This window comes from Odontesthes bonariensis, chromosome 21 (genome assembly GCF_027942865.1).
Source record: "Odontesthes bonariensis isolate fOdoBon6 chromosome 21, fOdoBon6.hap1, whole genome shotgun sequence".
NCBI classification, from domain to species: Eukaryota; Metazoa; Chordata; class Actinopteri; order Atheriniformes; family Atherinopsidae; genus Odontesthes; species Odontesthes bonariensis.
The window spans coordinates 5,563,216-5,591,008 of record NC_134526.1 but is presented as its reverse complement, the minus strand read 5'-3'; the positions used below and the strand labels follow the sequence as shown (position 1 = coordinate 5,591,008).

At 41.4% G+C, this 27,793-nt stretch overlaps 1 protein-coding gene across 1 annotated transcript; it reads right to left on the bottom strand.

Annotated features, from left to right (window-relative positions):
* Nucleotides 1-317: 317 nt before the first annotated feature.
* On the bottom strand, nt 318-19,131 carry mfsd11 (major facilitator superfamily domain containing 11). Its single transcript, XM_075453579.1, has 14 exons — nt 18,899-19,131; nt 17,714-17,829; nt 17,569-17,624; nt 14,487-14,594; nt 14,325-14,404; nt 14,154-14,250; nt 12,886-12,944; nt 12,616-12,775; nt 6,720-6,763; nt 6,573-6,638; nt 5,439-5,564; nt 5,069-5,243; nt 844-979; nt 318-763 (listed from the first exon to the last, which is right to left on the bottom strand). The coding sequence occupies exons 2-14, from the start codon at nt 17,807-17,809 to the stop codon at nt 602-604; spliced, it is 1,365 nt and encodes a 454-aa protein (XP_075309694.1). The 5' UTR covers nt 17,810-17,829; nt 18,899-19,131; the 3' UTR covers nt 318-601.
* Between the last annotated feature and the right edge of the window lie 8,662 nt (nt 19,132-27,793).

Genomic DNA, 27,793 nt, shown 5'->3' with positions numbered 1-27,793 from the left:
CGCAGTGTATTAATCCAGATGCAGTCCCTTTGGTGTGTTTCTGTGGCAGCAGAGTTCAGTATGTGAGACTTAATGGAATCATGGTGATTTAGATATATAATATATATATATATATATATATATATATATATATATATATTATATATTATATAATATATATATATATATTGTTTTTAAATGATTTATATAATATGATTATAAATAATTTAAAAACAACATGTATTATATATATATATATATATATATATAAATAAATACATGTTATTTATGTTATTATATAAATCATTTAAAAACATATATATTGTTTTTAAATATATATATATATATATATATATATATATATTTGTCCGTTATGACATGTCGTTGGCTTTTAATCAAAAGTGCCTTTTGTACCTTCTTCTGCGCGTTTTAAGAAACAAAAAGGAGAAAAAAAGACCCAGGAGGTGTCCCTGCTGTGCACACTTCCTCCCATGTGCATTTTGATTTAGTCAAATAAATGTTGAGATGGGGGTGAGTGTTTGCCTCGGTGGGAGAATCAAACGTACCACAGCATCTGTCTCTGGGAGGTGGGAAACACCTCCAGCTGTGCCCTCGCCCTCCATCAGATGCTGTCGTAGTCCGAGTCCCGGCGGCTGGACTCGGCCAGCCACTCGGTCACAAAAAAGGAGATGGAGCCCAGAAAACCCATGACGACCAGGATGAGCAGCTGCCAGTGCAGCAGCAGGTAGTTACTGTAGAAGAAGGCGATGGCGGCCATGATGGACTGCAGGGGAAAAAACAATTATTATCAACACAAACAACGTCTCCCAGCCAGAGTGTGAAGCCTTCTCCTGGAATAGTCACCTGGATGAACTTGAAGACGGCGAAGGCGGGGGCGCTGTTGTCGCGGAACATGAAGCCGATGATGCTGAGCAGCTGCGTGTTGAAGCAGCTGTCGCCCAGACCGAGCAGGAAGCTGCAGAGCATCGCCACGCCGACGCTGAGGCGCACAAAACAAAAGACCTTCAATCACCGTTTTAAAGTTCTAAACCAGTTTGAAACCAGGTGAAAAACCAGTTCATAACAAGCTTAAAAGCCAGTTTGAAACCAGTCCAAAGCTAAGTTTTAAACTCGTACAAAACAAGACTGAAACCAGCTCCAACGTGTCTAAACCAGTCAAAAATAAGTTAAGAACCCAGTTTGAAATGCATCAGAGTGAAATATCTCCTCTAATTTTTACTTTATTACGTGTTGATCCATGTAATTAATGTCCAGTTGTTTGTTTTTATACTCTTATTTATGCAAACACGTGTTTTCCTCCTTTCCCCATGAATACAAACGTGAGCTCCTCCTCAGTCTGAATAAAGTTCCTGTGTGATTCTGCCAGGTGTACTTTAAAAAAATGACCACAAACACGACAGAAGCAGCACCGAGCCCCAGCAGGAGCCCAGAAGATAAAGAAATGAACCCAGGAAACAGTCCCATGTTCAGCTGCAGCTGTGCATCCAAAGCGCTTCAGTTCCTCTCTGATTAGCAGCAGAAGATCTCAGCCCCCTTCAGACTCCACAGCTCTCTGGCACCAGAGCTTTCACTCATCAACACACAATAACCGCATCCCCTCTGTAGGAACCTTTTCAGGAACTAGGGACCACGGCCCTCAGTTCCTGGAACCATTTCAGCTGCTTCTCCTCAGCTGGGTCTGTTCTGGTTTCCATAGGAACACATCAGGTCCGACTCATGTGGGAATGCAAACTGAAACAGTTCCGCTGGGGAAGGGCGGTTATTAGAACGGGATTCCAGGAGGACCGTTCTTAGAACGGCTCTGTCCGAATGCGGCTAATGTTAGCTGGACCTCAGAGGTGACTGTTTGGAGCCTGTTTATAGTCGTCCAGGAAAGGCCACGGAGACGCTCTCCGTCACTTGCGTGCGTCGGCCAACATTCCCATCTATCTATCCGTCGAGGCGACGGAGACTCGCGGAGACCGCAAGGGCTGTGATTGGTCGGCTAACAACATCATTTCCTGAATCACTTTTCCGGTTTAGCTCCTTCCTCTCAGAACAACAACACCGCCATTTTTTGGCGCTTTTCCACTAGCTCGCTTCGGCTCGGCGCGCCATTGCGTGTTTCCACTAGCACGCCGTACCTGCAACCGGGACGATTTCCCGTACCACCTCAGCCCCGGTTCAAAGCGGGCCGAAGTGTTACTAAAACGTGACGTCAGCCGACTGCCTTCCACTGATTGGACGATGAGTGTCGTCACTGGAAGCGTCATAACGCGGATAATAAAAGCTAGCGTTAGCAACCGTTAGCTTACCTCCAAACGTCGTCTTTTTGAAGCTAACAAAACTCTCCGGTACTTTTCAATACTGTTTTATCTGGCGGCCAGGAGTCTTCTCTGGCTCTCTTCTCTTGCCTTCTGTGGGACAAAAAGCCGCAGGGTGAGCAGCAACACGCGCAGCCGTGTTACGACGACCCCGGCCACGTCCAGGAGGCACGAAGGAGGCACACAACCAAACCGAGCCGTGGCGAGCAGTGTAGAGCCGTGTGGAGGTAATGGAAAAGCGCCATCTTTGAAAGAGTTTACTGTGTGCCGGTCAACATTTGGTCAAAATTATTTGCATTTCTAGCACAGCTTACAACACTACTATTTCTCCGGATCCGCTCTTGGCCCTATTCGGTTCCCCCCTGCAGCCTCTTGCATCTAAAGTTATGCAAATTGTTCTTGCATTTGCCACTTTGCTGGCCAGGCGACTCATACTTCTCAATTGGAAACACCCTCAACCTCCGTCTCACAGCAGGTGGGTGAAAGAGGTGCTACTGTCCATTAAACTTGAAAAGCTCAGATTTTCCCTCAATGGTTCCTTAAAGGAGAACTGCGGTATTTTCAACATTTAGGCTACGGCTACACGAAAACGAAACGAGGTTTTTTTTGAAAACGGGTACGAAAATTCTTGCGACCACACGGAAACGCGCTGCTGGTCCAGACGAAAACGATGAAACGATGCAGTACACACGCCACTGTGTCACGCCACGCTGTGAGACAATACAGAAGTGTTAAAATTGGCTCACAGCGTCAACGTGTGACTGACGCAAAAACGTTTTAGCTGTAACAATGGAAACGAAACGAGGCCGTTTTCAAACTTTCCCACTCTGGAACCCGTTTTCAAAAACTATCGTTTTGGGGTAGTGGGAACGCCGGCTCCGTGTGGCCGCGACAGCGAAACGATAAGAAAAAGTATCGTTTACAGTGAAAAACGTTTTCGTGTAGCCGTAGCCTAAGCCTCTTTTCTGAGTCGTCTGCAATGTTTTAGAACCCCCCTCAGCGCTTTTTTTATGTTTACTGCTGTCTCCGGTATTTGCCTAATTTTGATTCCTTCTCAACCTGCTTCAGAACGGCAAGTCATGCGCATGTCCAAAAAGGTCCATAAAAGCACCATAAACGTCCGTTTTCAAAATCATCAACTCACCGGAGTGGTTACTGGTGTGCACTGGTAATCCATATCAAATTTCGTGGCGAAAAGTTGCTTCTGTTGTGTTTTATTTGACATTTTGTACTGGATGTTCGTTGATATTACTCCGCCACCGCTAAGAAAATAGTGCGAGCATGAACGAGCTGCCAAATAAAACACGACAGAAGCAACTTTTCGCAACGAAATTTGATATGGATTACCAGTGCACACCAGTAACCACTCCGGTGAGTTGATGATTTTGAAAACGGACGTTTATGGTGCTTTTAAGGACCTTTTAAGACATGCGCATGACTTGCCATTCTGAAGCAGGTTGAGAAGAATCAAAATTAGGCAAATACAGCAGTAAACATCAAAAAAGCGGTGAGGGGGGTTCTAAAACATTGCAGACGACTCAGAAAAGAGGCTTAATGTTGAAAATACCGCAGTTCTCCTTTAAGTCCTTTTGAAAAGACTTGGAGACCTCTCTTAAACTATATTGAATCTTTGACATCTCTGCCTGATTGCGACGACTGAGCCCCCCATATATTTATTTATATTTAATTTATTTTTTCATTGTTTTGTTTTTTTTTCAATTTAAATTTACTAGTTTACTTTGTCATTTTCCATATTCATGTGTTTGTATGTGTTTTGTACGGTTTATATGTTGATATTGAATTCGTAGAACTGCTCTCTGTTGCGTGGGGTGGGATTGTGGGAGGGATAAAAAAAAAACTGGGGGAAAATTATAGAATGGAAGGCTTCTCTGTTGCGCTGTACTGCTACATTTCTACCTGTGAAATTGCTTCCAATAAAGAAAGTCTATAAAAAATAAAAATTATTTGCATTTCCACATCAATAAGCTCCAACTCCAACAACAGTCTTTCTCTCTCGGTCGCCATCGTTCACTGTGAGGAGGAACGGAGCCGGAAGGTGAACCACCAATCAACGACTTTCACCATAGAGGTCGGGAGATTAAATCGTTTAACGTAGCGCCGCCTGCTGATCGGGAGGTGAACTGCCTTGGGTATCAGACATCCCGACGGAGAACTTCCAAAGGTTTAACAGCCTCTGCGTTACCACGGAGACGGATTGACGGATAGCGACGGAGTAAAATACCCGTCCCAGTCAGCTGGGCTCCATCCAGAGGGACCTTCTCTTCAGTCACCCTTAAAAGGATTCAGGGGTTTCTTGGTCCCATGTGGAGCTCCAGCTGGTGAATCTTATTCAGTGGAGGTCGTGTTTCAGCCTTCTATCGTCTGTATGTTGGAACTGGAGGATGAAAGCTTCCAGGTCTCTTCACGTTTCTCTAGTCGGCTGAAGTCGATTTGCATCTCATCTTCTCTTCTTTCCATACAATGTTTGCCAGCTCAAGTAGTTATTAAGTATTTACTGTCGATTCCCTCTGAAAGGCACTGAGCTGCTTTTATTTTTGAGAGTCAGTTCAATCTTTTTCTGACAGAATATGATGCGGTCTGCAAATCATACACCTTTATCTAATGTGCTCATCACTCTGGGACACATTAAGCCCTTAGACAGTTCTCATTTAATAATAATAATAATAATAATAATAATAATAATAATAACTGTGCACATGTTGTCGTCTGATTCTCAGATCTGTTTCTTTTGGGGGTTTTCTTACCTGGGGGTGATGTAAGCCTGCAGATCTGTTCCTTCCTCCGGGGCCAGAGGAGCGTCGCTGGCAATGTTGAGGAAAATCAAGAAGAATGCAATAAAGTGTGTGATGAGCCCCAGCAGCACCACGGGGTTCCTCCCAAAGCGGCTGCTCTTGTTCAGCATCCCAAACACGCCCCCTCCTGGTCAGAGAGAGAGAGATGGAAGGTCTACTGTGAGCCGAGCTCTTTCTGCAGCGCTGACGGCTGAGAAAACCGGGTTAAAACTGGGTTAAAACTGGGCTAAAACGGATTAAAACCGGGTTAAAACCGGGCTAAAACTGGATTAAAACTGGATTAAAACTGGGTTAAAACTGGGTTAAATCTGAAAACACTCACCCAAGATCTCGCCTATACCGATGAAAATTCCAGAGATTCCAATCAAGCTCTTTGCATCCGTGCCGAAACGCGTCATGGCTCCGATACACGTCCCGTACACGCCGCTGTAGAAGGTGAGCTCCAGGCCTGTCGGAGCAGACGGATCAACAGGCATGAATTCAGACAGTCTCATCCTCCACCTCCAGTTTAATCCCATTTACAGAACTGAGAAGAACTTTATGGCCCTCAGTTCTTATCCATCACCATCCAGGAGTCTTATCCTGATGTCCTCCTGCAGCAGGACAACAAGCTCAAACATAAAGAACCATTTCCATCCACAGGAAGAACCAGGACCCCCGCAACTGAAGGTCTGGCCCTGATCTTACCCCCCCCGAGTCTGTCTGGATTACTTTGGGAGGCAGAAAACACTAAAGACGAGACGAGTTGAAAGTAAAGTAAAAAAATGTCTAAAACCTAATGTGAGAACAGTACTAAGCCAGGTTAAAAATGGGGTCAAAACCAGGTAGAAATAATTCTAAAATAAATCCATAACAGCATGAAAGACTGAAAGAGTTTGAAACCAGATCAAAAACCAGTTCAGAACAAGCTAAAAACGCAGTTAGAAACCAGGTGAGAAACCAGTTCAGAACAAGCTTAAAACCAGGTGAAAAACCAGTTCAGAACAAGCTTAAAACCAGGTGAAAAACCAGTTCAGAACAAGCTTAAAACCAGGTGAAAAACCAGTTCAGAACAAGCTTAAAACCCAGATTGAAACCAGTCTAAAACAAGTCTCAAACCAAGTCAAAACACAAGTTCTAAACCAATTTGAAACCAGTCCAAAGCTAAGTTTTAAACTCGTACAAAACAAGACTGAAACCAGTCTAAAACGAGTCTAAACCAGTCAAAAATAAGTTAAGAACCCAGTTTGAAATGCATCAGAGTGAACTATCTCCTCTAATTTTTACTTTATTACGTGTTGATCCATGTAATTAATGTCCAGTTGTTTGTTTTCATGCCCTCATGATTCATTTAAAACTCTAATTCATGCAAACACGTGTTTTCCTCCTTTCCCCATGAATCCAAACGTGAGCTCCTCCCCAGTCTGAACAAACCGATCCCGTCCCTGTGCGATTCTGCCAGGTGTGCTTCACCCACCTGTGTATCCTATGGAGATGCTCAGCAGCAGCATTTCTTTGGTGACAAACATCTTACAGGCTTTAACTGCAAACAGGAAAGCAGACGTTAGCACATCGGACTGCTCAGCCGAAGCCACGAGATGGAGCTTATTCTTAACAAACTCACCAAAAGCATCGAGGGCTTGGGAGCAGAGTCCTGAGCCCGATGAGCTGCGGGGAGGAAAAGGTCAGGAAGAAGATGTAAAAACAGACTTTCAGACCGTCAAAACATGCTTTTACAGGGTGTATACAGGTATAAACAAGTTAAATTTAAGACTTTTTAAGACCTTTTAATACCACTTCTAAATTCAATTTAAGACCAAACGTACGATGGAAATACCAAGTAAACACACTGACAGTATGGTAAAATGACAAATGACGGTTGAGTTTAAGAACATCGACTAAATGTGTGTCATGCGAAAAGATGACAAAAATGTCATCACTGTCCTTAATTAAATTTATTACAATATTTTCAGAACATTTAAAGGCGGGGTAGGGGTTCTTTTTCTGGAACATTTTTTTACATATTGCTTGAAATACTCTTCACACCCCTTAATTAAAAGTTTTGACACAAATATGAAAAGTTTTAGTGGCCTCTAGAACGTACAATCTAGGAAAAACACTATCCAATCATACTGAACGGACCGTTAACAATGATTGGATTCTGATGCGTCTATCAAACTGCAATCTGCTCCTCCTTCCCCCTGTGCGCGTACCCTGCTCCGTGAACGAATTACGCGTCCAGAAGCTTGGCAGGAAGCTAAACTAGAGCCAGCTTGGCTAGCACCTAGCATTATTAAACGTATAGTTAGCATATACTAAATACTAAATACGGCAACGATCGATGCTTGCTGTCAGAACAGCGCTCGTGCACCTTCGTGCGCGTTCATGTACTCTAGAGGCGTGCCTTCGGGGGGAAAGTGAAGAAAAGGGTTGGGACTTTTGACCTGTGTATTTTCAAAATGCAGCTTCGCTGGACTCAAAATCCAGGATCTCCTACCCTACCTTTAAGTCCCATGAACAAATGCTTATAAAATCAAGTAAATATATTAAAAAAATAAATAAATACTGTTCCTTTAGAACAAAAAGAAAAATACACAAATATTTAAAGGCCTACAGAAAGGTGATTTTTTGCACAAAACTGAAATGGCAGATCGATTCCTTATATAGCATGGAATTGTTTTATGATTTTAAAATAATTTTAGGCCCCTGGATAGTCCTGATTAGACCCATGCAATCTGAATTTAAGACAATTTAATACTTTTTAAGGTCTTATTTTCAGGAAAATTGATTTACGACTTTTTAAGACTTTTTAAAGGACCCGCGGCCACCCTGTTTTAATCATTAAAGCTAGCACAGAACATTTATATAAAACAAGTCCAGTCCAGAGTTTAATTTACCCGACGTCTCACTTATCAGAATACTTCCGTTAGATTATCTATCAGCTTGTACAGGAGCCCCCTAAAGTTGCCAGAAAGCTGATTTCATTGACGTAACTGCATCAGCCTTTGTGTCTAAAAGCACTCCATCTGTTGAAATGCCCGAGTTCACACGTCTTTGGTGGACATGTTCACCTTCCAGCTCATCCCTGAACTGGTCTCGGTTGCGGTGGCGACCGTATCGCGGCAGTTTCAGAGACAAATGCAGAGGAGACAACAAAGGGAAGCATTCACGGAGAAAGGTCGCCTGTCTGCTCCCACCAAAAAGATGATCACATTCGTCTTCTGAACGAATATTTCCCCGCGTGCTTTCCAAAACATGTGTCGATATCTTCCTCTAAAGATGTCGGGAAGCTGTCAGGGAGACATTTTGCGTCGCCTAGGAACAATAATTAGAAACCAGGTGTCTCCTGAATCACCGAGAAGTCCTCCGTCAGCACCAACACTGAACTTACAAAGGAACCAATAATCCCTCTTCAAAGTGTCCGAGGTCATTTACGACTACAGGAAGTTTAGCTTATTTACTGATAAATACTTTCTACGTCTTTCGTTTCCTGGAAATCTCAGCAGTAAAAACTGATCATGACCCAAAGAGACAACAGAGCAAACTGAGATGAACCAGAATTATGCTGAAACTTCATGCCTGCATGCTGTCATGATTAATCGACTGTATTCAAAACATTTAAGGACATTTACTATGAATTAAAGATGGGAGATTTCTGGAGACCCAAATCCACCTTCCTCTTCGGAGAGCAAATCAAAGCACGAATGGTTGTACATTCAGATGAGAGATCTGCACAGTGAGCTTCAGCACAAGAGTTGAACTCAACCTTAATATATCTCAAAGTAACATAACGGATGGCCTTAACCCATTTAGGCCTAAAACGCCTGGAAAAGAATGCCTGTAAAACCTATGGGCGATTTCAGAAAGACCCCCTAAAACCTGAAGTTTTTCTGGAAATTCAGCAATTGTGTCAGCCTACTAAATGATTTATTTCTCAGCCTCTGTAGCAGATAGAAACAAAATTCAAAAAGTATTTGAGAGCTTACACCTGTGGCTTTCTTTGGAAATTGAGTTTATTTACATACACCTTCACGAAAATAGAAAATGTAAAAAGTGAAGTGGAGGAACAGCGCTATTTTCAATTAGAAAACAGTAATAAAATAAAATTTAATTTAATTTTATATTTAAATTATTTATTTATTTTATCGCCAGTAATCTCTTCGTACTGGCAGCACAAGGAGTCCAATGCCCATACACATTCCAATAAACGTTTTCATCTCCGGCACAGTACGTGTGACCACCTTGCCATCTTTGCTCGAGCTGGAGTCTGAAGTACCTGGTCACTGTATCTATTCGTCTCGGAAACGAGATGCGCCCAAAGCTCCTCAGTAAAAATATGATTAAATGCCTGCAACGGTGTGGCATCTGCAGGTAAATCCACTTTCACCCCTGGTGTGCGGTTGAAATCTCTCCGTCGATTACGGTGGTAATTGTCAGTCTTCCGCTCACATTCAAACCCTTCAAAATCATCCTTGCCGTTATCGTCATTTTCAAACATATGTGCTAGCATAAATCTCGATCAGTTGGGTCAGCACGTTCATTAGCATCATCAAAGCCAAGAAACTCCTAACAATCGCTACCGTCTGAAAAAGACGTGTACGCTTTCCCGGCTTTAAATGCGGCCTCAATGGGTTAAAATAGATGTGCTGGGATTACAAAGTCATACGTGTTGTTACGGTTACCGAAGGAAAAGAGGATGAAGACAGAAAAAAACCTGTCCTGCATCAAACTGTTACACGTCGATGTGGACGCATCAGCAGCATCCCTGAATCTGACTCCTGAGCAAACACTGGGACCCAAAACCTTTGTTCTGGGACCATAAAACTTTGTTCTGGGACCATAAAACTTTTTTCTGGGACCACAAACCTTTGTTCTGGGACCACAAACCTTTGATCTGGGACCACAAACCTTTGTTCTGGGACCACAAACCTTTGTTCTGGGACCACAAACCTTTGTTCTGGGACCACAAACCTTTGTTCTGGGACCACAAACCTTTGTTCTGGGAACCTAAACCTTTGTTCTGGGACCACAAACCTTTGTTCTGGGACCCTAAACCTTTGTTCTAGGACCCTAAACCTTTGTTCTAGGACCCTAAACCTTTGTTCTGGGACCCTAAACCTTTGTTCTAGGACCCTAAACCTTTGTTCTAGGACCCTAAACCTTTGTTCTGGGAACCTAAACCTTTGTTCTAGGACCCTAAACCTTTGTTCTGGGACCCTAAACCTTTGTTCTGGGACCACAAACCTTTGTTCTGGGACCCCGAAACCTTTGCCAAACCTTTTCAAGACAAAACATCTCTTTGGGCCCCGTCACCTGCTCTCATGGCTTCTTGCATCACTGCTTTGCAGACATACTCAACTGTGCTCATCATTCCCACTGCTTGTACTCTAGTTCAGCATTAAACCTTCAACTAAACCTCTCCAAGTCTGCGCTGTCGATCATCCCAAACCAGTTCATCCAGCTCAGTATCAACAGAAAAACTACAACACAAGCTGTAAAGCTGGGTGTCATGACCCGTGACCAGTTCTCTGCATCAGTCTCTTTACAACAAAAGGACATTCAGGCCACACATGACTCAGCACGCCACCGGCCTCTTGGTTCAGACCACGGCTATCCATCACCTTGACGATCGTTATGCACACTGAAACCTCGACAGATGGGCCTGAACAAGGCAGCAAATTTAGTGCTCTTCCAACCGAAAAGGTCACCATGACTTTTTGACCTGCACCGGCTGCCTGAATCTAGTTCTAGTCCCTGATGCAGCTCTAGTGCAAATCTAGTTCCTTCAGAGAGCACCTGCTTTTCAAAGAGCCCGTTTATTTCACAGAAATGTCCACCTGTGATGCTCTTCTTCTCTGAAACCCAACAGCACTCAGACCTTTCACATGACACCACGCAGTGGTCAAATGCTGATTGGTTTACAGTTGTCTTGAACAGGAAGAGACTGACAGCTAATTTCATAACAACGACAACGAAGTTCAAAATGTGACCAATACGAAGCACAACCTTCATTTATTGATCGAATACAAAGCTAATATATCGGTTCATTTGACTTTGTGGTTTAGGACAATTTCTTCTTGAAGGAATTCTGTAGTTCAGGCGCTGGTGCACAAACATGCTGCTGGGGGAACCGGTTTGGTTCTCCAGAGTCAGACCTGGAACAAACCAACATTTTGGGAAACCCAGTAAAGGCCCAGTTTCACCTGGTGGTGTTTGGAACTGGTTTGGTTCTCCAGAGTCAGACCTGGAACAAACCACGGCCCATCGCAGGGTTTGTTCAAAGGTTGTTGCAGCTCTGATTTATTTGAGCCATCTCAGACGGAGGCGTCCAGCTCAGGGGTAGAAATGTGGCTAAAGACCGCCACCAACAGCTGGTGTAGAGCTACGTTAGTGGATTATTTTTAATGTGTCCGTATGACAGAAGAGGACCCGGTGGGAGGAGCTTACAGATGGGGACTCGGTGGGAGGAGCTTACAGAAGGGGACCCGGTGGGAGGAGCTTACAGATGGGGACCCGGTGGGAGGAGCTTACAGATGGGGACCCGGTGGGAGGAGCTTACAGAAGGGGACCCGGTGGGAGGAGCTTACAGAAGGGGACCCGGTGGGAGGAGCTTACAGATGGGGACCCGGTGGGAGGGGCTTACAGATGGGGACCCGGTGGGAGGAGCTTACAGATGGGGACCCGGTGGGAGGAGCTTACAGATGGGGACCTGGTGGGAGGAGCTTACAGATGGGGACCCGGTCGGAGGAGCTTACAGATGGGGACCTGGTGGGAGGAGCTTACAGAAGGGGACCCGGTGGGAGGAGCTTACAGATGGGGACCCGGTGGGAGGGGCTTACAGATGGGGACCCGGTGGGAGGAGCTTACAGATGGGGACCCGGTGGGAGGAGCTTACAGATGGGGACCCGGTCGGAGGAGCTTACAGATGGGGACCCGGTGGGAGGGGCTTACAGATGGGGACCCGGTGGGAGGAGCTTACAGATGGGGACCCGGTGGGAGGAGCTTACAGAAGGGGACCTGGTGGGAGGAGCTTACAGATTAAATACATGTTGGACATTTATACGGTGGAAAAGCCGGGTTTATCCACAGGATGAACACCTTGGACCCGGGTATGAGCTGACAAGCAGGAAGTGTTTACAGGAAGTTGGACACGACTTTGACTCCATCACAGAGCAGAGCAAAGCTAAAGGACCAACAACAGCACCAACCTGAGGCCGACTGTTCCACGTTACTTATACCGCCCTCAAGTGGAAGCTCAACGCTATAACAGGTAAATATGCTGTAAACACCTAAACTCACACAGTTTAAAGGACAGAGTGAAACTAAAACAGGTAAATATGTTCAAAGACCGGTTTTTCTCACTGTACTGAAGCCTGTTGCTTCTCACTGTTAAGTCACTTCAGATAAACCGAGATGACCGAGTGTAAAAGTAAATAAGCAGCAAAGGGAGATGAAACTGAATAACTCTGTGTTTTGTGTCAGAGTCGGAACATTATTCAGAACCAGGACCCGACCCTCACCTGGCAGTGGAGCCATCCAAGGATTCAGTCTGCAGCAGCGGCTCTGTCCCGTCAGGGCGAGAGGAAGATTCAGGGTCAGGTTTCCGGATCAGGAAGAAGAGGAAGCAGCCGGCCAGACTGATCACCGTCAGAGAGATGAAGACGGTCTGACGGTCCTTGTCTGAGACAAACAACATGAGTCAGAAGCCTAAAAGGAGCCCTCGAGTGAGAAGTCGGCACGAGAAAAGCATTCCACGAGGCAGAAGCTATTTTAAAGAGCTGGATTCATACCTGTGATGTGCTCGTGTCCGTGCCAGGCACAGTAAATGTAGAGATTTCCAAAGAACAAGCTGCAGGGACACCAGGGAAGTCGAGAAATTAAAGGAGAACTCATGAAAGCTACAGAACTTTAATAATAAGCAGAGAAATGACCGCCTGGTGTCGGTTAGCCTGGGAGAAAATACAGCCAACATAAAAGTTTTAAATTCAGAGCAAAAACTGGGATTTTCCTTCTTCTGCTTGTTGTTTACATGCTGACATAATGGTTTCATATATATGTACATTATATAGTTACTCTAGAAGGTATTTCCCTGGCTCTGGTCCTCCGGTGAGGAACCTTTGGAGTTATTTCTGACCAGGATCTGTCCTTTAGCGCCACGGACCGGTTTAATGTCACACAATAGGCCTCATGCAAGAACATTTTCGTATTTTTATTTCTAAATTTATCTTACTTTTTTCGTACAAAGGTCTCGTACGAACACGCCACGTCAGATTCAACAAGCGCTCTTAACTTCGGAAAAAGTGTGTAAACGACCTGCGTAAATGATGAAACGCACCCGTGCGTATTTAAGTGCACGTGCACGAGGATAGTAAATTTGCATACTCCACGCCCAAAATTATACCATCTAAGGCTGTGCTTGCTCTCTCCTGTGCCAAGTGTTGAGTCAAGGCATCAAGGCCCAAAAAGAACAACTTTAGGGTCTCTGAGGCTGAAGTTCTGGTTTCAGAGATTCAGAAAGAACAACTTTAGGGTCTCTGAGACTGAAGTTCTGCTTTCAGAGATCCAAAAATAACAACTTTAGGGGCTCTGAGACTGAAGTTCTGCTTTCAGAGATCCAGAAATAACAACTTTAGGGGCTCTGAGACTGAAGTTCTGCTTTCAGAGATCCAAAAATAACAACTTTAGGGGCTCTGAGACTGAAGTTCTGCTTTTACAGATCCAGAAAGAACAACTTTAGGGGTTCTGAGACTGAAGTTCTGCTTTTACAGATCCAGAAAGAACAACTTTAGGGGCTCTGAGACTGAAGTTCTGCTCTCAGAGATCCAGAAAGAACAACTTTACGGGCTCTGAGGCTGAAGTTCTGCTTTCAGAGATCCAGAAAGAACAACTTTAGGAGCTCTGAGACTGAAGTTCTGCTTTCATAGATCCAGAAAGGAAAATCTGTCCTTTTTAGCAGAGTCTGCAGTGGAATGGTCACCAAGACTAACCTGCCTTTTAACCTTTAACCCTTTCAGGGCTCAGTGGGAATGTTCTGCACACGTGTCGCAGACAGCTTTACCTGAACTGCAGCAGCGACCAGAAGATGCCGCTGTTCCTTCCGATGGTGCTGTCGGTGGAGTTGATGGCGAGCACATTTCCCTGAGCCGTCCAGAGCACTGAGGAGCAGACGTTAAACCATGAACACCACAAAGAAAGAGGAGGATTCTTCTGCCGGACAGTGATTCTCTACCTGCTGCTGCTATTCCAACCAACACCGACGCCGTGTAGAAGCTCCAGGTGTACGGGTAGATGAACATGGCGATGTAGCCGCTGTAAAACAACAACGCACAGACGCATCAGGCGCCTGGTCGGCCATGACAGGCTGGGAGCGCGTTGGTGGGAGGGGACTCACCTGTATAAAAGGCCACTAAAGAACATGGAGAGCTGGGGCCCGATGACCGTCACCACCGAGGGAGCCAGGAGGTTGGACGCAGAGAAAACTCCATAAATGATCGCCATGCTGCAGGTGACACATCAGTTAGTGCAGTGGTTTTCAAAGTGGGGCCGCAGCCCCCTGGGAGGCCGCCAGGTGGCGCTAGGGGGGCCTCAGAAAATTGGAGTGAAGATAAGAAAAAAATAAAAAAATAAAAAAATAGAAAATAAAAAATTTTTAAACATCATTATAAAAAATTATCCCATTTTTTTAAATCAGTATTGTAAAATACAATTTATAATAATATATCATATGTAAATGTTATTTGCCATGCTTGTCTATCTGATTGGCTGCCAGTCAAAACATCGTAGACCTGGCGGTTTGCGCCTGTTCTGAAGCTGCTCTGCTCCTCAAGCTAGCGTGTAGCTAGCTTAGCCAAAATGGACAGATTTTTGACTTGGAAGAGACCGAAGGAACAGACCAACAGCCCTGCTGTGGAGGACACACTGCTGCAAAAAAAACCTAAGAACTGGCCAACTAAAAATCAGAAAGTATAATGCTGCGTGTACACCAAGGGCGACCTACGCTGCCTGGTAGCGGAGGTCGCTGGAGAAGCTTCGCTTGAGAATTTGATTTGGTAGCTTTGGTAGCTCGTGACGTCACATTTAGAATGTTCAATTTTTAAAGGCCCCGCAAAAAAGAACAAATGAGGAAAGAGAGGGCAGGGACACGAATTACGTGTTGTTATTTACAATTTGTTATACAAGATCTACATCACATTACAAATTATGTAAAACTACGTAGATACACCTGAGAAGAGCAGGAATAGCAGAGGCAGCTGTGAAAAATAAACTAAATCCGAAATAAATCCGAAATAAAACTTAATTGCAGTGAGAAAGGTATGCGTGGGGTTACTACACTATTGTATTGAAGCACTCGACACGGCAATTGCAACAGTCTCAGGATTAAACGACTATTGTTTGGATAGGAACCAAAGTTTACACGTCTGTTTCCGCGAACCCTGCAGATTGTCGGACCCCTACAATCTGTGGATTGTCATTGGTTTTCGCCGAAACGCGTCATAGCTCATTACCATAAAGTTAGCTTGAGTTTAATCGCTGTAATCCGCTCTGGTAGCGCAGTTAGCTCACCCTCCATAGAGAAATAATGATTTCCGGCGCTCAGGTAGCGTAGGTCGCTCTTGGTGTACACGCAGCATTAGGCAGCAGACATTAAGTTTGGCTTTACAGCCGTACAGAAAAATGGCGTCCTCTGTCTGGAGAGCGTCTCACATGAGTGTTCAAAACCTTCGAAACTTCAGCGTCACTTGATACAAAAACATCCGGTAGACTTCTTCAGACGTAAAGAAGAGCATTTAGTCAGGCTGCGTTCACACGGCGAGCTGCTGTCCGTGAAGAAAAGAAAGAAAATACGTTCTAAAAGTTGATGTTTCTTTACATATTTTGTAGCATTGTCTGTGGTTTGTAAAGGGGGCCAGAAGCTGATACTGTTTGGGGGGCCTTGGCATTGAAAAGTTTGGGAACCCCTGAGTTAGCAGATAAAGACCAAGGGGTCCTCACTCAGACTGAAGGAGGCTCGTTTTCTGCCAGAGGAAAGTCTGGAAGAAAGTTTTGAAAAGCAGGACTGACAGAGGAATCTTTGTCCCCTAAAATGGTTTATCTACAATCCAATTATCCCGCTGGGGCTTGTGAGCGCCACTGATTCGATTACATTCATCAGTGCTGGGAGCGTCCTCCGTCTACAAACGCAGGCGGTCAATAAACACAAGCACACCAGTTAACTGACCAGCTTGTAAATACATGAGGAAACACGGGCCTTTAATCTTTTAAATGTCCTTCGTTTATATTCTTTTATTTTTTCTGTTGACAAAGAAACTTGAAGAATAAAACTACAAGAATAAAGCAACTGGGAAGAGAAATGGAATAAAAACATTAATTAAATTATGTAAAATAACTAAAAATGCAACCTTAAATAGGTCAAATAACTTACATTATTTCCGTTTTATTTATTATCCGAGTCTGAATAATGTTTTATTTTGAAAATCAACTGGTAAAAGCAACAGAAATATTAGAAGATATGTTCATGGAAATAACTGATATCATTTTGTTTGGTCATCCGTGTTAAAGACGACATCTTTCTGTGTTCCAGAGAATATTTTTGAGTGTCTGAAGCCACTTCCAACTGAAAACAAACAAAAAACAACCCTGGAATTTTGTCCTCTGGCTCTGAAAATGGGACCCGGCCTCCTCCATCTGTATCTCCACCCAACTTCACTTCTCACTGTGCCTCAGAAAAGGGGATTTAAAACTCTTTTGCTTTGATATCAAACCTCATGAACAGTTCAATCGTTCATTTAACTGAGGAGATAAATGAGCTAATAATGCTCTACACGGACTTTCTTTAATCATTTAGATCCAGAAAAGGAAATCCGACTTCTTATCAAAGCAAAAGGGAAGTCCAGAGTTTATGGAGTCGAGACGTGACGGAGGAATCATGATGCAAGTTCTCCGTGGTGTCATTAACCGACCAGCAGCTGTCACATTCTGCGGTGTGTTTTAACAACTCAGGCCGCTCGACTCGTGACTAAAGGAAGGATCAGTGGCTGAAGGAAGGGAACAGATGAAGGAAGTGGAAGTTTTTCATAATAAAAGTGCCACCCAGATGTTTTTCTGTCGGTTTTAGCTCTCAGGTCATTCACTGTATGCTCTGTCATACCATAATAACGCGCTCCGGGGGTTATCAGGTGCTACAGATCTGAAAAGAGGCAGCCAATGAGGAAGAAAAGGCCGAGCCGAGCACAGTGGGCGACTCCACAGCCTAAAAGGATCCATTTTTTAACAGACTTGTAACTTAAACAGAGAAAAAGCAGCAGCAGCTGTTCTGTCGCCGTGTTATTTTGACCAAAACTTTCACTAAGACTTCAGGAAACTGTGTCAGAACATGTCTCCTTTGGGATTTATTCTTTCATGTTTCCCAACTCATTTCTTTTCTCTTACAGATGTTTTCTTTGCTGCTGTGTGTCCAAACAGCAGCAGTTTACCTTGTGTAGCCGCTCCCGTGGAACTCAGTGCTGTTGAAGCTCTTTATGACCGTTTGCTGCAAAAGCAGAGAAAAGTTACACATAAGATTAGTCTCTGAGTTTGGGTTTCATTGATCCTAAACAGGCATCAGCACATCCAGCCTACCTCTATGTTGCCACATGTTTGAAAAGCAGTGAACATGAACATAAAACCAAAGCCGAGGACGACGATGTTCAAAAGCTTCTTCCCCTCCGGACTCATTTTGGAGGATATTTGAATTCCTTGAGAAAGTGAATACAATAAAATGAGCTGTGAGCCAAGCAGGAAGTTACAAAATCTGAATAAATGTGTCATAAACAGTAACATTAAAAAACATTTAGTTTTAAACATGATGCGAAGAGAACAGAAATGTGATTTTATTCATTTTCTAAAAATATGAAAAGGTGACTACACAACATAATATATATATATAAAACACATCACAGAGCAAAAACAACACCTGGATTAAAAATCTAATTATAAACGTTATCATGTGTAACAATATAAGCAAATTAGCCTTTACTTGACCGTGGTGAAGTTGGTTTGATATTGGATATTCGACAGATATTCACAATAAGGAAATAAGGTTTTTTTTTCCCCAATACCTCCCAAGTCATGTGACCTAGTGACTCCAAACCAATGCAGAATAGTTCTCTTATGTAGTACCAATCACACACACCTTTTTTTTTTACATCCATTGTATGCACACGCTATCGGAAACAAAGATCTGAAACAAAAATATAATTAACAAAACCAAGTTTGTTTAAAGAAAATAATATAAAATAGAGTGTGAATTCAATTGGTGTACAAAAAGGTGTGTGTGGTTGGTACTACATAGGAGAACTATTCTGCATTGGTTTGGAGTCACTAGGTCACAAGGCTTGGGAGGTATTGAAAGAAAAAAAAAGAGACCATTCCCTATAGGAAATAATGGCTTTTCCTTAAAAAAACAAACATATAAAATAGAATGTGCATACAATTGGCTTTAAAAAAGGTGTGTGTGGTTGGTACTACATAGGAGAACTATTCTGCATTGGTTTGGAGTCACTAGGTCACATGGCTTGGGAGGTATTGGGGAAAAAAGACACCTTATTTCCTTATTGTGAATATCTGTCGAATATCCAATGTCAAACGAACTTCACCACGGTCTTTAATTGTCATTGTAGCCTTGGTGTTGAAATCTTGAAATACAGAGCCAAAAAGGGGCTCAATACGTTAGCCGATCGAAAAAAATGGTACTTATCTTTTTAAATATAACATAAAGATTAGAAAAACCAGCCGCAGAAGCTCAAACAAAATGAAATAACTCACCAACAACGCTGAGTGCTTTTAGCTAACCGTGCGGGGCTCCTCTTTCTGCTTCAGTGTAGTTTCAGTGACATAATTAGCTCCTTCTTAAAAGTTCGATAGCGTTACCCATTTATCTTCTCCAAACGGGCCCTAAATCCACTTAAAGTAAATGTTAACTGTGGTATAAAATGGATTATTGGGTAGACGTTCACAGCATCCGTCAACAGGACAGCCGAGCCCGGACAGAATGTCATGTGAATGAGTCAGCTGACATCCAGCTAGCTTGTAGCTTTAAATCGTAGATCTACAAGCAGCAGTAGACAGCTAACTAGCTTAGCCAGGTAGTTTTTCAAATGGAAGAGAGATGGCAAAAGTTATGCGAGCTTGGAGATTTGTGTTTAATTTCTTAAAGACTACAGGACTTATTGAAAAGATTTAGTTTAATTTTTTTTATTTAGTGAATTGTTCATTTATTTGTCTATTTATTTTCTTTTTTTTAATTTAATTTTATTTTATTTTGTCACTCCTTCGTCGACGCTCCACACCCGCAGTTACGTAATTGTACCGTTGGTGGCGGTAATGCAACATTACGGATGCTAACCGCCAATAAATTACAAGAAGAAGAAGAAAGTTATGGGAGGAAGAAAGAAAAGGACGTTGGTTGTATAAAATACAAAGGAAAATAGGGGAAACGAGAAGATCAGAAAGAAGTAGGAGAGAAGAGATAATTATAACAAGACTTAGAATTGGACATAATGGATTGAATAAAAACCTATATATGATAGGAAAATATCAGTCAGGGAAATGTGAGTGTGGGGAAGATGATAATATTGTAAGAATTATCAGACTCAGAGAAATAATTTAATTAGAAATCTTAGGATGAAAATGAATTTGGATAGATGTATTGCAAAAAAAATCAGGAAACAGAGGATATCAGGTTATTTTTTATTATTTAAAACAGTGTAGGTTGTATAATAGAATTTAGTATATATAAAGTATATAAATGAGTGTATATGAGTAGATAGATAGATAGATAGATAGATAGATAGATAGATAGATAGATAGATAGATAGATAGATAGATAGATAGATAGATAGATAGATAGATAGATAGATAGATAGATAGATAGATAAGATAGATAAATACTTTATTCATCCCAATTTGGGAAATTGTTTTGTTGCAGCAGCATACAGTAAAATATATGAAAACAATTGAAGTAAAAAACAAGCAAATAGAATTAAATAAATATAAAACAAATTAAAATAAAATAAAATAAAAATAGTGAAGGGGACTATGTAAAAGTGTAGGCATATGTAGATATAAGGGTGTATATATATATATATATTTATATATATATATATATATATATATATATATATATATATATATATATATATATATATATATATATATATATATATATATATATATAAACCTATTGGAGGGGAGATGCAGACTATATACTTATATATATATATATATGTATATATATAAGTATATGGTCTGCATCTCCCCTCCAATAGGTTTCGCCCTTCTCCATTCTCACGTTGAACGGTTTAGCCAATGTCTCACCGACTCACAATGGACCGAGCCTATCAGCGCCCGAGCTCACAATGGAGCTCGGCCAATCAAGGTGAAGCCCTAAGTTGGAGTTGACCTCCCCTCCCCTCCCGCTCCCCCTCCTCCAACAAAACCAACAAAAAAACAAATTAAAGATTTTGTTATCATTAGGTTAGAGGATTATAAAATTTAGCCGTTATAGAAGAGGGATTTTTCATTGAACCGTTGTCTCTGCCGACTTAAACAGTCTTACAGTGAGTATCAAGTTATATTGTTTCTTATATATCCTTCCATTCAAACAAACGTTGTATTAATATAGCTAAACAGCTACCTTTTAATTTAAAATGTCAATAGACAGATAGATCGATAGATAGATAGATAGATAGATAGATAGATAGATAGATAGATAGATAGATAGATAGATAGATAGACAGACAGACAGACAGATAGATAGATAGATAGATAGATAGATAGATAGATAGATAGATAGATAGATAGATAGATAGATAGATAGATAGATAGATAGATAGATCGATAGACAGACAGACAGACAGACAGATAGATAGATAGATAGATAGATAGATAGATAGATAGACAGACAGACAGACAGACAGACAGATAGATAGATAGATAGATAGATAGATAGATAGATAGATAGATAGATAGATAGACAGACAGACAGACAGACAGATAGATAGATAGATAGATAGACAGACAGACAGACAGATAGATAGATAGATAGATAGATAGATAGATAGATAGATAGATAGATAGACAGACAGACAGACAGACAGATAGATAGATAGATAGATAGACAGACAGACAGACAGATAGATAGATAGATAGATAGATAGATAGATAGATAGATAGATAGATCGATAGACAGACAGACAGACAGACAGACAGATAGATAGATAGATAGATAGATAGATAGATAGATAGATAGATAGATAGATAGATAGATAGACAGACAGACAGACAGACAGATAGATAGATAGATAGATAGACAGACAGACAGACAGATAGATAGATAGATAGATAGATAGATAGATAGATAGATAGATCGATAGACAGACAGACAGACAGATAGATAGATAGATAGATAGATAGATAGATAGATAGATAGATAGACAGATAGATAGATAGATAGATAGATAGATAGATAAGTAATTGACTGTAATTATTGTTGGTATAGAAATAATATTGATATTGATTTTTTTTTTTAATGCTTTCATGTCCTTGCAGCTGGTGGATGTGAGCTACACCACCCTGGTTAAGTGGCATAATCAAAGGGTGAAAAGACATTTCTTTTCTCATGTTTCTATGTATGAAATCTGCACGCTATCTTTTAACTTATCTAGACTCTTGCTTGTTTTTAAATTCATTTAAATGATTTTATTTGTTTCTCTTTATATTCTTTGTATTTGTAATGCTTCTTGCATTCCCTGCTGCAATGCTTTTATTTTATGTAAAGCACTTTGAACTGTTTGTACATGAAATGTGCTATACAAATAAATTTGATTTGATTTTGATTTGATGAAAAGGCAGGAAACGGCTGTGGTGCAACAAGGGCTGAAACTTCCTAGCCGGTTTTCTGTAGCTGCTGACCCACTTCTCCCCGCCAATATATGTCCCCATTATGCCATACCACATTCAGAACCAACACATATGTACAGTTTACCACCTAACACTGTGGGACAGGCCGAATTAAAAAGAAAGCTAAAATTTACAGATGATACAAATCCACCAGGACAGTGGCAGCTTCTCCCTGCTCCACCCAAAAGGCCTCAGGTGACAATTGCTCCAGTGGCCTCACAGGTTCGTGTTATCCCCACTACTCTACAGACACAGAGTTTTCGGACGTTCTCTGCCACTCCTCCACATGCTCCTGCTCTGGCTCCTGTTTTGGTTCCTCCTCTGGCCCCTGCTCCGGCTCCCATAGCAGGCTCCACTAATAGAGCACCCCGAAAACTGACCCGCAAAGTTTTGCACAACACGTGCAAAAAATGCGGGCAGTTCAGAATTGCTGCAACAGGACACAACCAATATAGAGGGCAAATTTACTGTCCCTCTGGTGAAACTCTAACTAAAGAGCAGTGGCTGGAAGAAATTAAAAAGAAGCCACAAGTGTGTACTCATTTATACTTTTTTAACATTTACAAACTTTTTTAAATTGTATATAGTTACTGCTGTTTCAGACCTCTCAATCTTTTAATTTATTTCACAGAGGGTTATTTTTTTTAGTGATGATACTACATGTGTTTTATATACTACAATCTAACTTTAAAATTTATAAATTTGTGGAGTAAATGCTAAGATTGTTCACAGTTTTTAGTTTTTTTAGGTTAAAAAATTGTTTAATTCACTGTTTTTGTTGTTGACAAATAAATATTTGGTTCTTTAAAAACAGATGTGGTCTATGATCTTTCACTGTGAATAAATATGAGCTGCTATTGATTCTGAAATATTAGTAATAATTTTATGCATAAACTAGGAACAATTTATCACTCACTTCACTCAGAAAATGCTTTAGGAAATATGCATACTTTATATACTTTATACATACTTTAAAAGAATACTATAGTTTGAGCCGTTTCATTAAAACATAATATGCGACTGGTGGGATCGAACTCGCAACTCTGGGATCAGCCGCTTTCTTCTTCCTCTTTCTTTCCCCCTCCCTTCTCCCCCCTTCTCCCCCCTTCTCTCCTTTCTTCCCCCCCCCCCCCCCCTAACAGACTATTGTTCCCCAGCTTCTTTCTTCCCCCCCCCCCAACAGTCTGCATCTCCCCTCCAATAGGTTTCGCCCTTCTCCATTCTCACATTGAACGGTTTAGCCAATGTCTCACCGACTCACAATGGACCGAGCCTATCAGCGCCCGAGCTCACAATGGAGCTCGGCCAATCACCGTGACGATATACTAGCTTATCAGCGCCCGAGCTCACAATGGAGCTCGGCCAATCAAGGTGAAGCCCTAAGTTGGAGTTGACCTCCCCTCCCCTCCCCCTCCTCCAACAAAACCAACAAAAAAACAAATTAAAGATTTTGTTATCATTAGGTTAGAGGATTATAAAATTTAGCCGTTATAGAAGAGGGATTTTTCATTGAACCGTTGTCTCTGCCGACTTAAACAGTCTTACAGTAAGTATCAAGTTATATTGTTTCTTATATATCCTTCCATTCAAACAAACGTTGTATTAATATAGCTAAACAGCTACCTTTTAATTTAAAATGTCAATAGATAGATAGATAGATAGATAGATAGATAGATAGATAGATAGATAGATAGATAGATAGATAGATAGATAAGTAATTGACTGTAATTATTGTTGGTATAGAAATAATATTGATATTGATTTTTTTTTTTAATGCTTTCATGTCCTTGCAGCTGGTGGATGTGAGCTACACCACCCTGGTTAAGTGGCATAATCAAAGGGTGAAAAGACATTTCTTTTCTCATGTTTCTATGTATGAAATCTGCACGCTATCTTTTAACTTATCTAGACTCTTGCTTGTTTTTAAATTCATTTAAATGATTTTATTTGTTTCTCTTTATATTCTTTGTATTTGTAATGCTTCTTGCATTCCCTGCTGCAATGCTTTTATTTTATGTAAAGCACTTTGAACTGTTTGTACATGAAATGTGCTATACAAATAAATTTGATTTGATTTTGATTTGATGAAAAGGCAGGAAACGGCTGTGGTGCAACAAGGGCTGAAACTTCCTAGCCGGTTTTCTGTAGCTGCTGACCCACTTCTCCCCGCCAATATATGTCCCCATTATGCCATACCACATTCAGAACCAACACATATGTACAGTTTACCACCTAACACTGTGGGACAGGCCGAATTAAAAAGAAAGCTAAAATTTACAGATGATACAAATCCACCAGGACAGTGGCAGCTTCTCCCTGCTCCACCCAAAAGGCCTCAGGTGACAATTGCTCCAGTGGCCTCACAGGTTCGTGTTATCCCCACTACTCTACAGACACAGAGTTTTCGGACGTTCTCTGCCACTCCTCCACATGCTCCTGCTCTGGCTCCTGTTTTGGTTCCTCCTCTGGCCCCTGCTCCGGCTCCCATAGCAGGCTCCACTAATAGAGCACCCCGAAAACTGACCCGCAAAGTTTTGCACAACACGTGCAAAAAATGCGGGCAGTTCAGAATTGCTGCAACAGGACACAACCAATATAGAGGGCAAATTTACTGTCCCTCTGGTGAAACTCTAACTAAAGAGCAGTGGCTGGAAGAAATTAAAAAGAAGCCACAAGTGTGTACTCATTTATACTTTTTTAACATTTACACACTTTTTTAAATTGTATATAGTTACTGCTGTTTCAGACCTCTCAATCTTTTAATTTATTTCACAGAGGGTTATTTTTTTTAGTGATGATACTACATGTGTTTTATATACTACAATCTAACTTTAAAATTTATAAATTTGTGGAGTAAATGCTAAGATTGTTCACAGTTTTTAGTTTTTTTAGGTTAAAAAATTGTTTAATTCACTGTTTTTGTTGTTGACAAATAAATATTTGGTTCTTTAAAAACAGATAAGGTCTATGATCTTTCACTGTGAATAAATATGAGCTGCTATTGATTCTGAAATATTAGTAATAATTTTATGCATAAACTAGGAACAATTTATCACTCACTTCACTCAGAAAATGCTTTAGGAAATATGCATACTTTATATACTTTATACATACTTTAAAAGAATACTATAGTTTGAGCCGTTTCATTAAAACATAATATGCGACTGGTGGGATCGAACTCGCAACTCTGGGATCAGCCGCTTTCTTCTTCCTCTTTCTTTCCCCCTCCCTTCTCCCCCCTTCTCTCCTTTCTTCCCCCCCCCTAACAGACTATTGTTCCCCAGCTTTTTATATATATATATGTATATAGTCTGCATCTCCCCTCCAATAGGCTTCGCCCTTCTCCATTCTCACATTGAACGGTTTAGCCAATGTCTCACCGACTCACAATGGACCGAGCCTATCAGCGCCCGAGCTCACAATGGAGCTCGGCCAATCACCGTGACGATATACTAGCTTATCAGCGCCCGAGCTCACAATGGAGCTCGGCCAATCAAGGTGAAGCCCTAAGTTGGAGTTGACCTCCCCTCCCCTCCCGCTCCCCCTCCTCCAACAAAACCAACAAAAAAACAAATTAAAGATTTTGTTATCATTAGGTTAGAGGATTATAAAATTTAGCCGTTATAGAAGAGGGATTTTTCATTGAACCGTTGTCTCTGCCGACTTAAACAGTCTTACAGTAAGTATCAAGTTATATTGTTTCTTATATATCCTTCCATTCAAACAAACGTTGTATTAATATAGCTAAACAGCTACCTTTTAATTTAAAATGTCAATAGACAGATAGATAGATGGATAGATAGATAGATAGACAGATAGATAGATAGATAGATAGATAGATAGATAGATAGATAGATAGACAGATAGATAGATAGATAGATAGATAGATAGATAGATAGATAGATAGATAGATAGATAGATAGATAGATAGATAGATAAGTAATTGACTGTAATTATTGTTGGTATAGTAATATTATTGATATTGATTTTTTTTTTTAATGCTTTCATGTCCTTGCAGCTGGTGGATGTGAGCTACACCACCCTGGTTAAGTGGCATAATCAAAGGGTGAAAAGACATTTCTTTTCTCATGTTTCTATGCATGAAATCTGCACGCTATCTTTTAACTTATCTAGACTCTTTGCTTGTTTTTAAATTCATTTAAATGATTTTATTTGTTTCTCTTTATATTCTTTGTATTTGTAATGCTTCTTGCATTCCCTGCTGCAATGCTTTTATTTTATGTAAAGCACTTTGAACTGTTTGTACATGAAATATGCTATACAAATAAATTTGATTTGATTTTGATTTGATGAAAAGGCAGGAAACGGCTGTGGTGCAACAAGGGCTGAAACTTCCTAGCCGGTTTTCTGTAGCTGCTGACCCACTTCTCCCCGCCAATATATGTCCCCATTATGCCATACCACATTCAGAACCAACACATATGTACAGTTTACCACCTAACACTGTGGGACAGGCCGAATTAAAAAGAAAGCTAAAATTTACAGATGATACAAATCCACCAGGACAGTGGCAGCTTCTCCCTGCTCCACCCAAAAGGCCTCAGGTGACAATTGCTCCAGTGGCCTCACAGGTTCGTGTTATCCCCACTACTCTACAGACACAGAGTTTTCGGACGTTCTCTGCCACTCCTCCACATGCTCCTGCTCTGGCTCCTGTTTTGGTTCCTCCTCTGGCCCCTGCTCCGGCTCCCATAGCAGGCTCCACTAATAGAGCACCCCGAAAACTGACCCGCAAAGTTTTGCACAACACGTGCAAAAAATGCGGGCAGTTCAGAATTGCTGCAACAGGACACAACCAATATAGAGGGCAAATTTACTGTCCCTCTGGTGAAACTCGAACTAAAGAGCAGTGGCTGGAAGAAATTAAAAAGAAGCCACAAGTGTCTACTCAGTTATACTTTTTTAACATTTACACACTTTTTTAAATTGTATATAGTTACTGCTGTTTCAGACCTCTCAATCTTTTAATTTATTTCACAGAGGGTTATTTTTTTTAGTGATGATACTACATGTGTTTTATATACTACAATCTAACTTTAAAATTTATAAATTCGTGGAGTAAATGCTAAGATTGTTCACAGTTTTTAGTTTTTTTAGGTTAAAAAATTGTTTAATTCACTGTTTTTGTTGTTGACAAATAAATATTTGGTTCTTTAAAAACAGATAAGGTCTATGATCTTTCACTGTGAATAAATATGAGCTGCTATTGATTCTGAAATATTAGTAATAATTTTATGCATAAACTAGGAACAATTTATCACTCACTTCACTCAGAAAATGCTTTAGGAAATATGCATACTTTATATACTTTATACATACTTTAAAAGAATACTATAGTTTGAGCCGTTTCATTAAAACATAATATGCGACTGGTGGGATCGAACTCGCAACTCTGGGATCAGCCGCTTTCTTCTTCCTCTTTCTTTCCCCCTCCCTTCTCCCCCCTTCTCCCCCCTTCTCTCCTTTCTTCCCCCCCCCCTAACAGACTATTGTTCCCCAGCTTCTTTCTTCCCCCCCCCCCAACAGTCTGCATCTCCCCTCCAATAGGTTTCGCCCTTCTCCATTCTCACATTGAACGGTTTAGCCAATGTCTCACCGACTCACAATGGACCGAGCCTATCAGCGCTCGAGCTCACAATGGAGCTCGGCCAATCACCGTGACGATATACTAGCCTATCAGCGCCCGAGCTCACAATGGAGCTCGGCCAATCAAGGTGAAGCCCTAAGTTGTAGTTGACC

Excerpts from the sequence above, each read along its gene's own strand:
- mfsd11 (XM_075453579.1), bottom strand. The coding sequence starts at position 17,809 with ATGAGTCCGGAGGGGAAGAAGCTTTTGAACATCGTCGTCCTCGGCTTT. Across the intron at positions 6,764-12,615 it reads TTGGATGGCTCCACTGCCAG|CTCATCGGGCTCAGGACTCT; the intron begins GTGAGGGTCGGG and ends TCCTCCCCGCAG. Across the intron at positions 980-5,068 it reads CAGGCTTACATCACCCCCAG|CGTCGGCGTGGCGATGCTCT; the intron begins GTAAGAAAACCC and ends TGTGCGCCTCAG.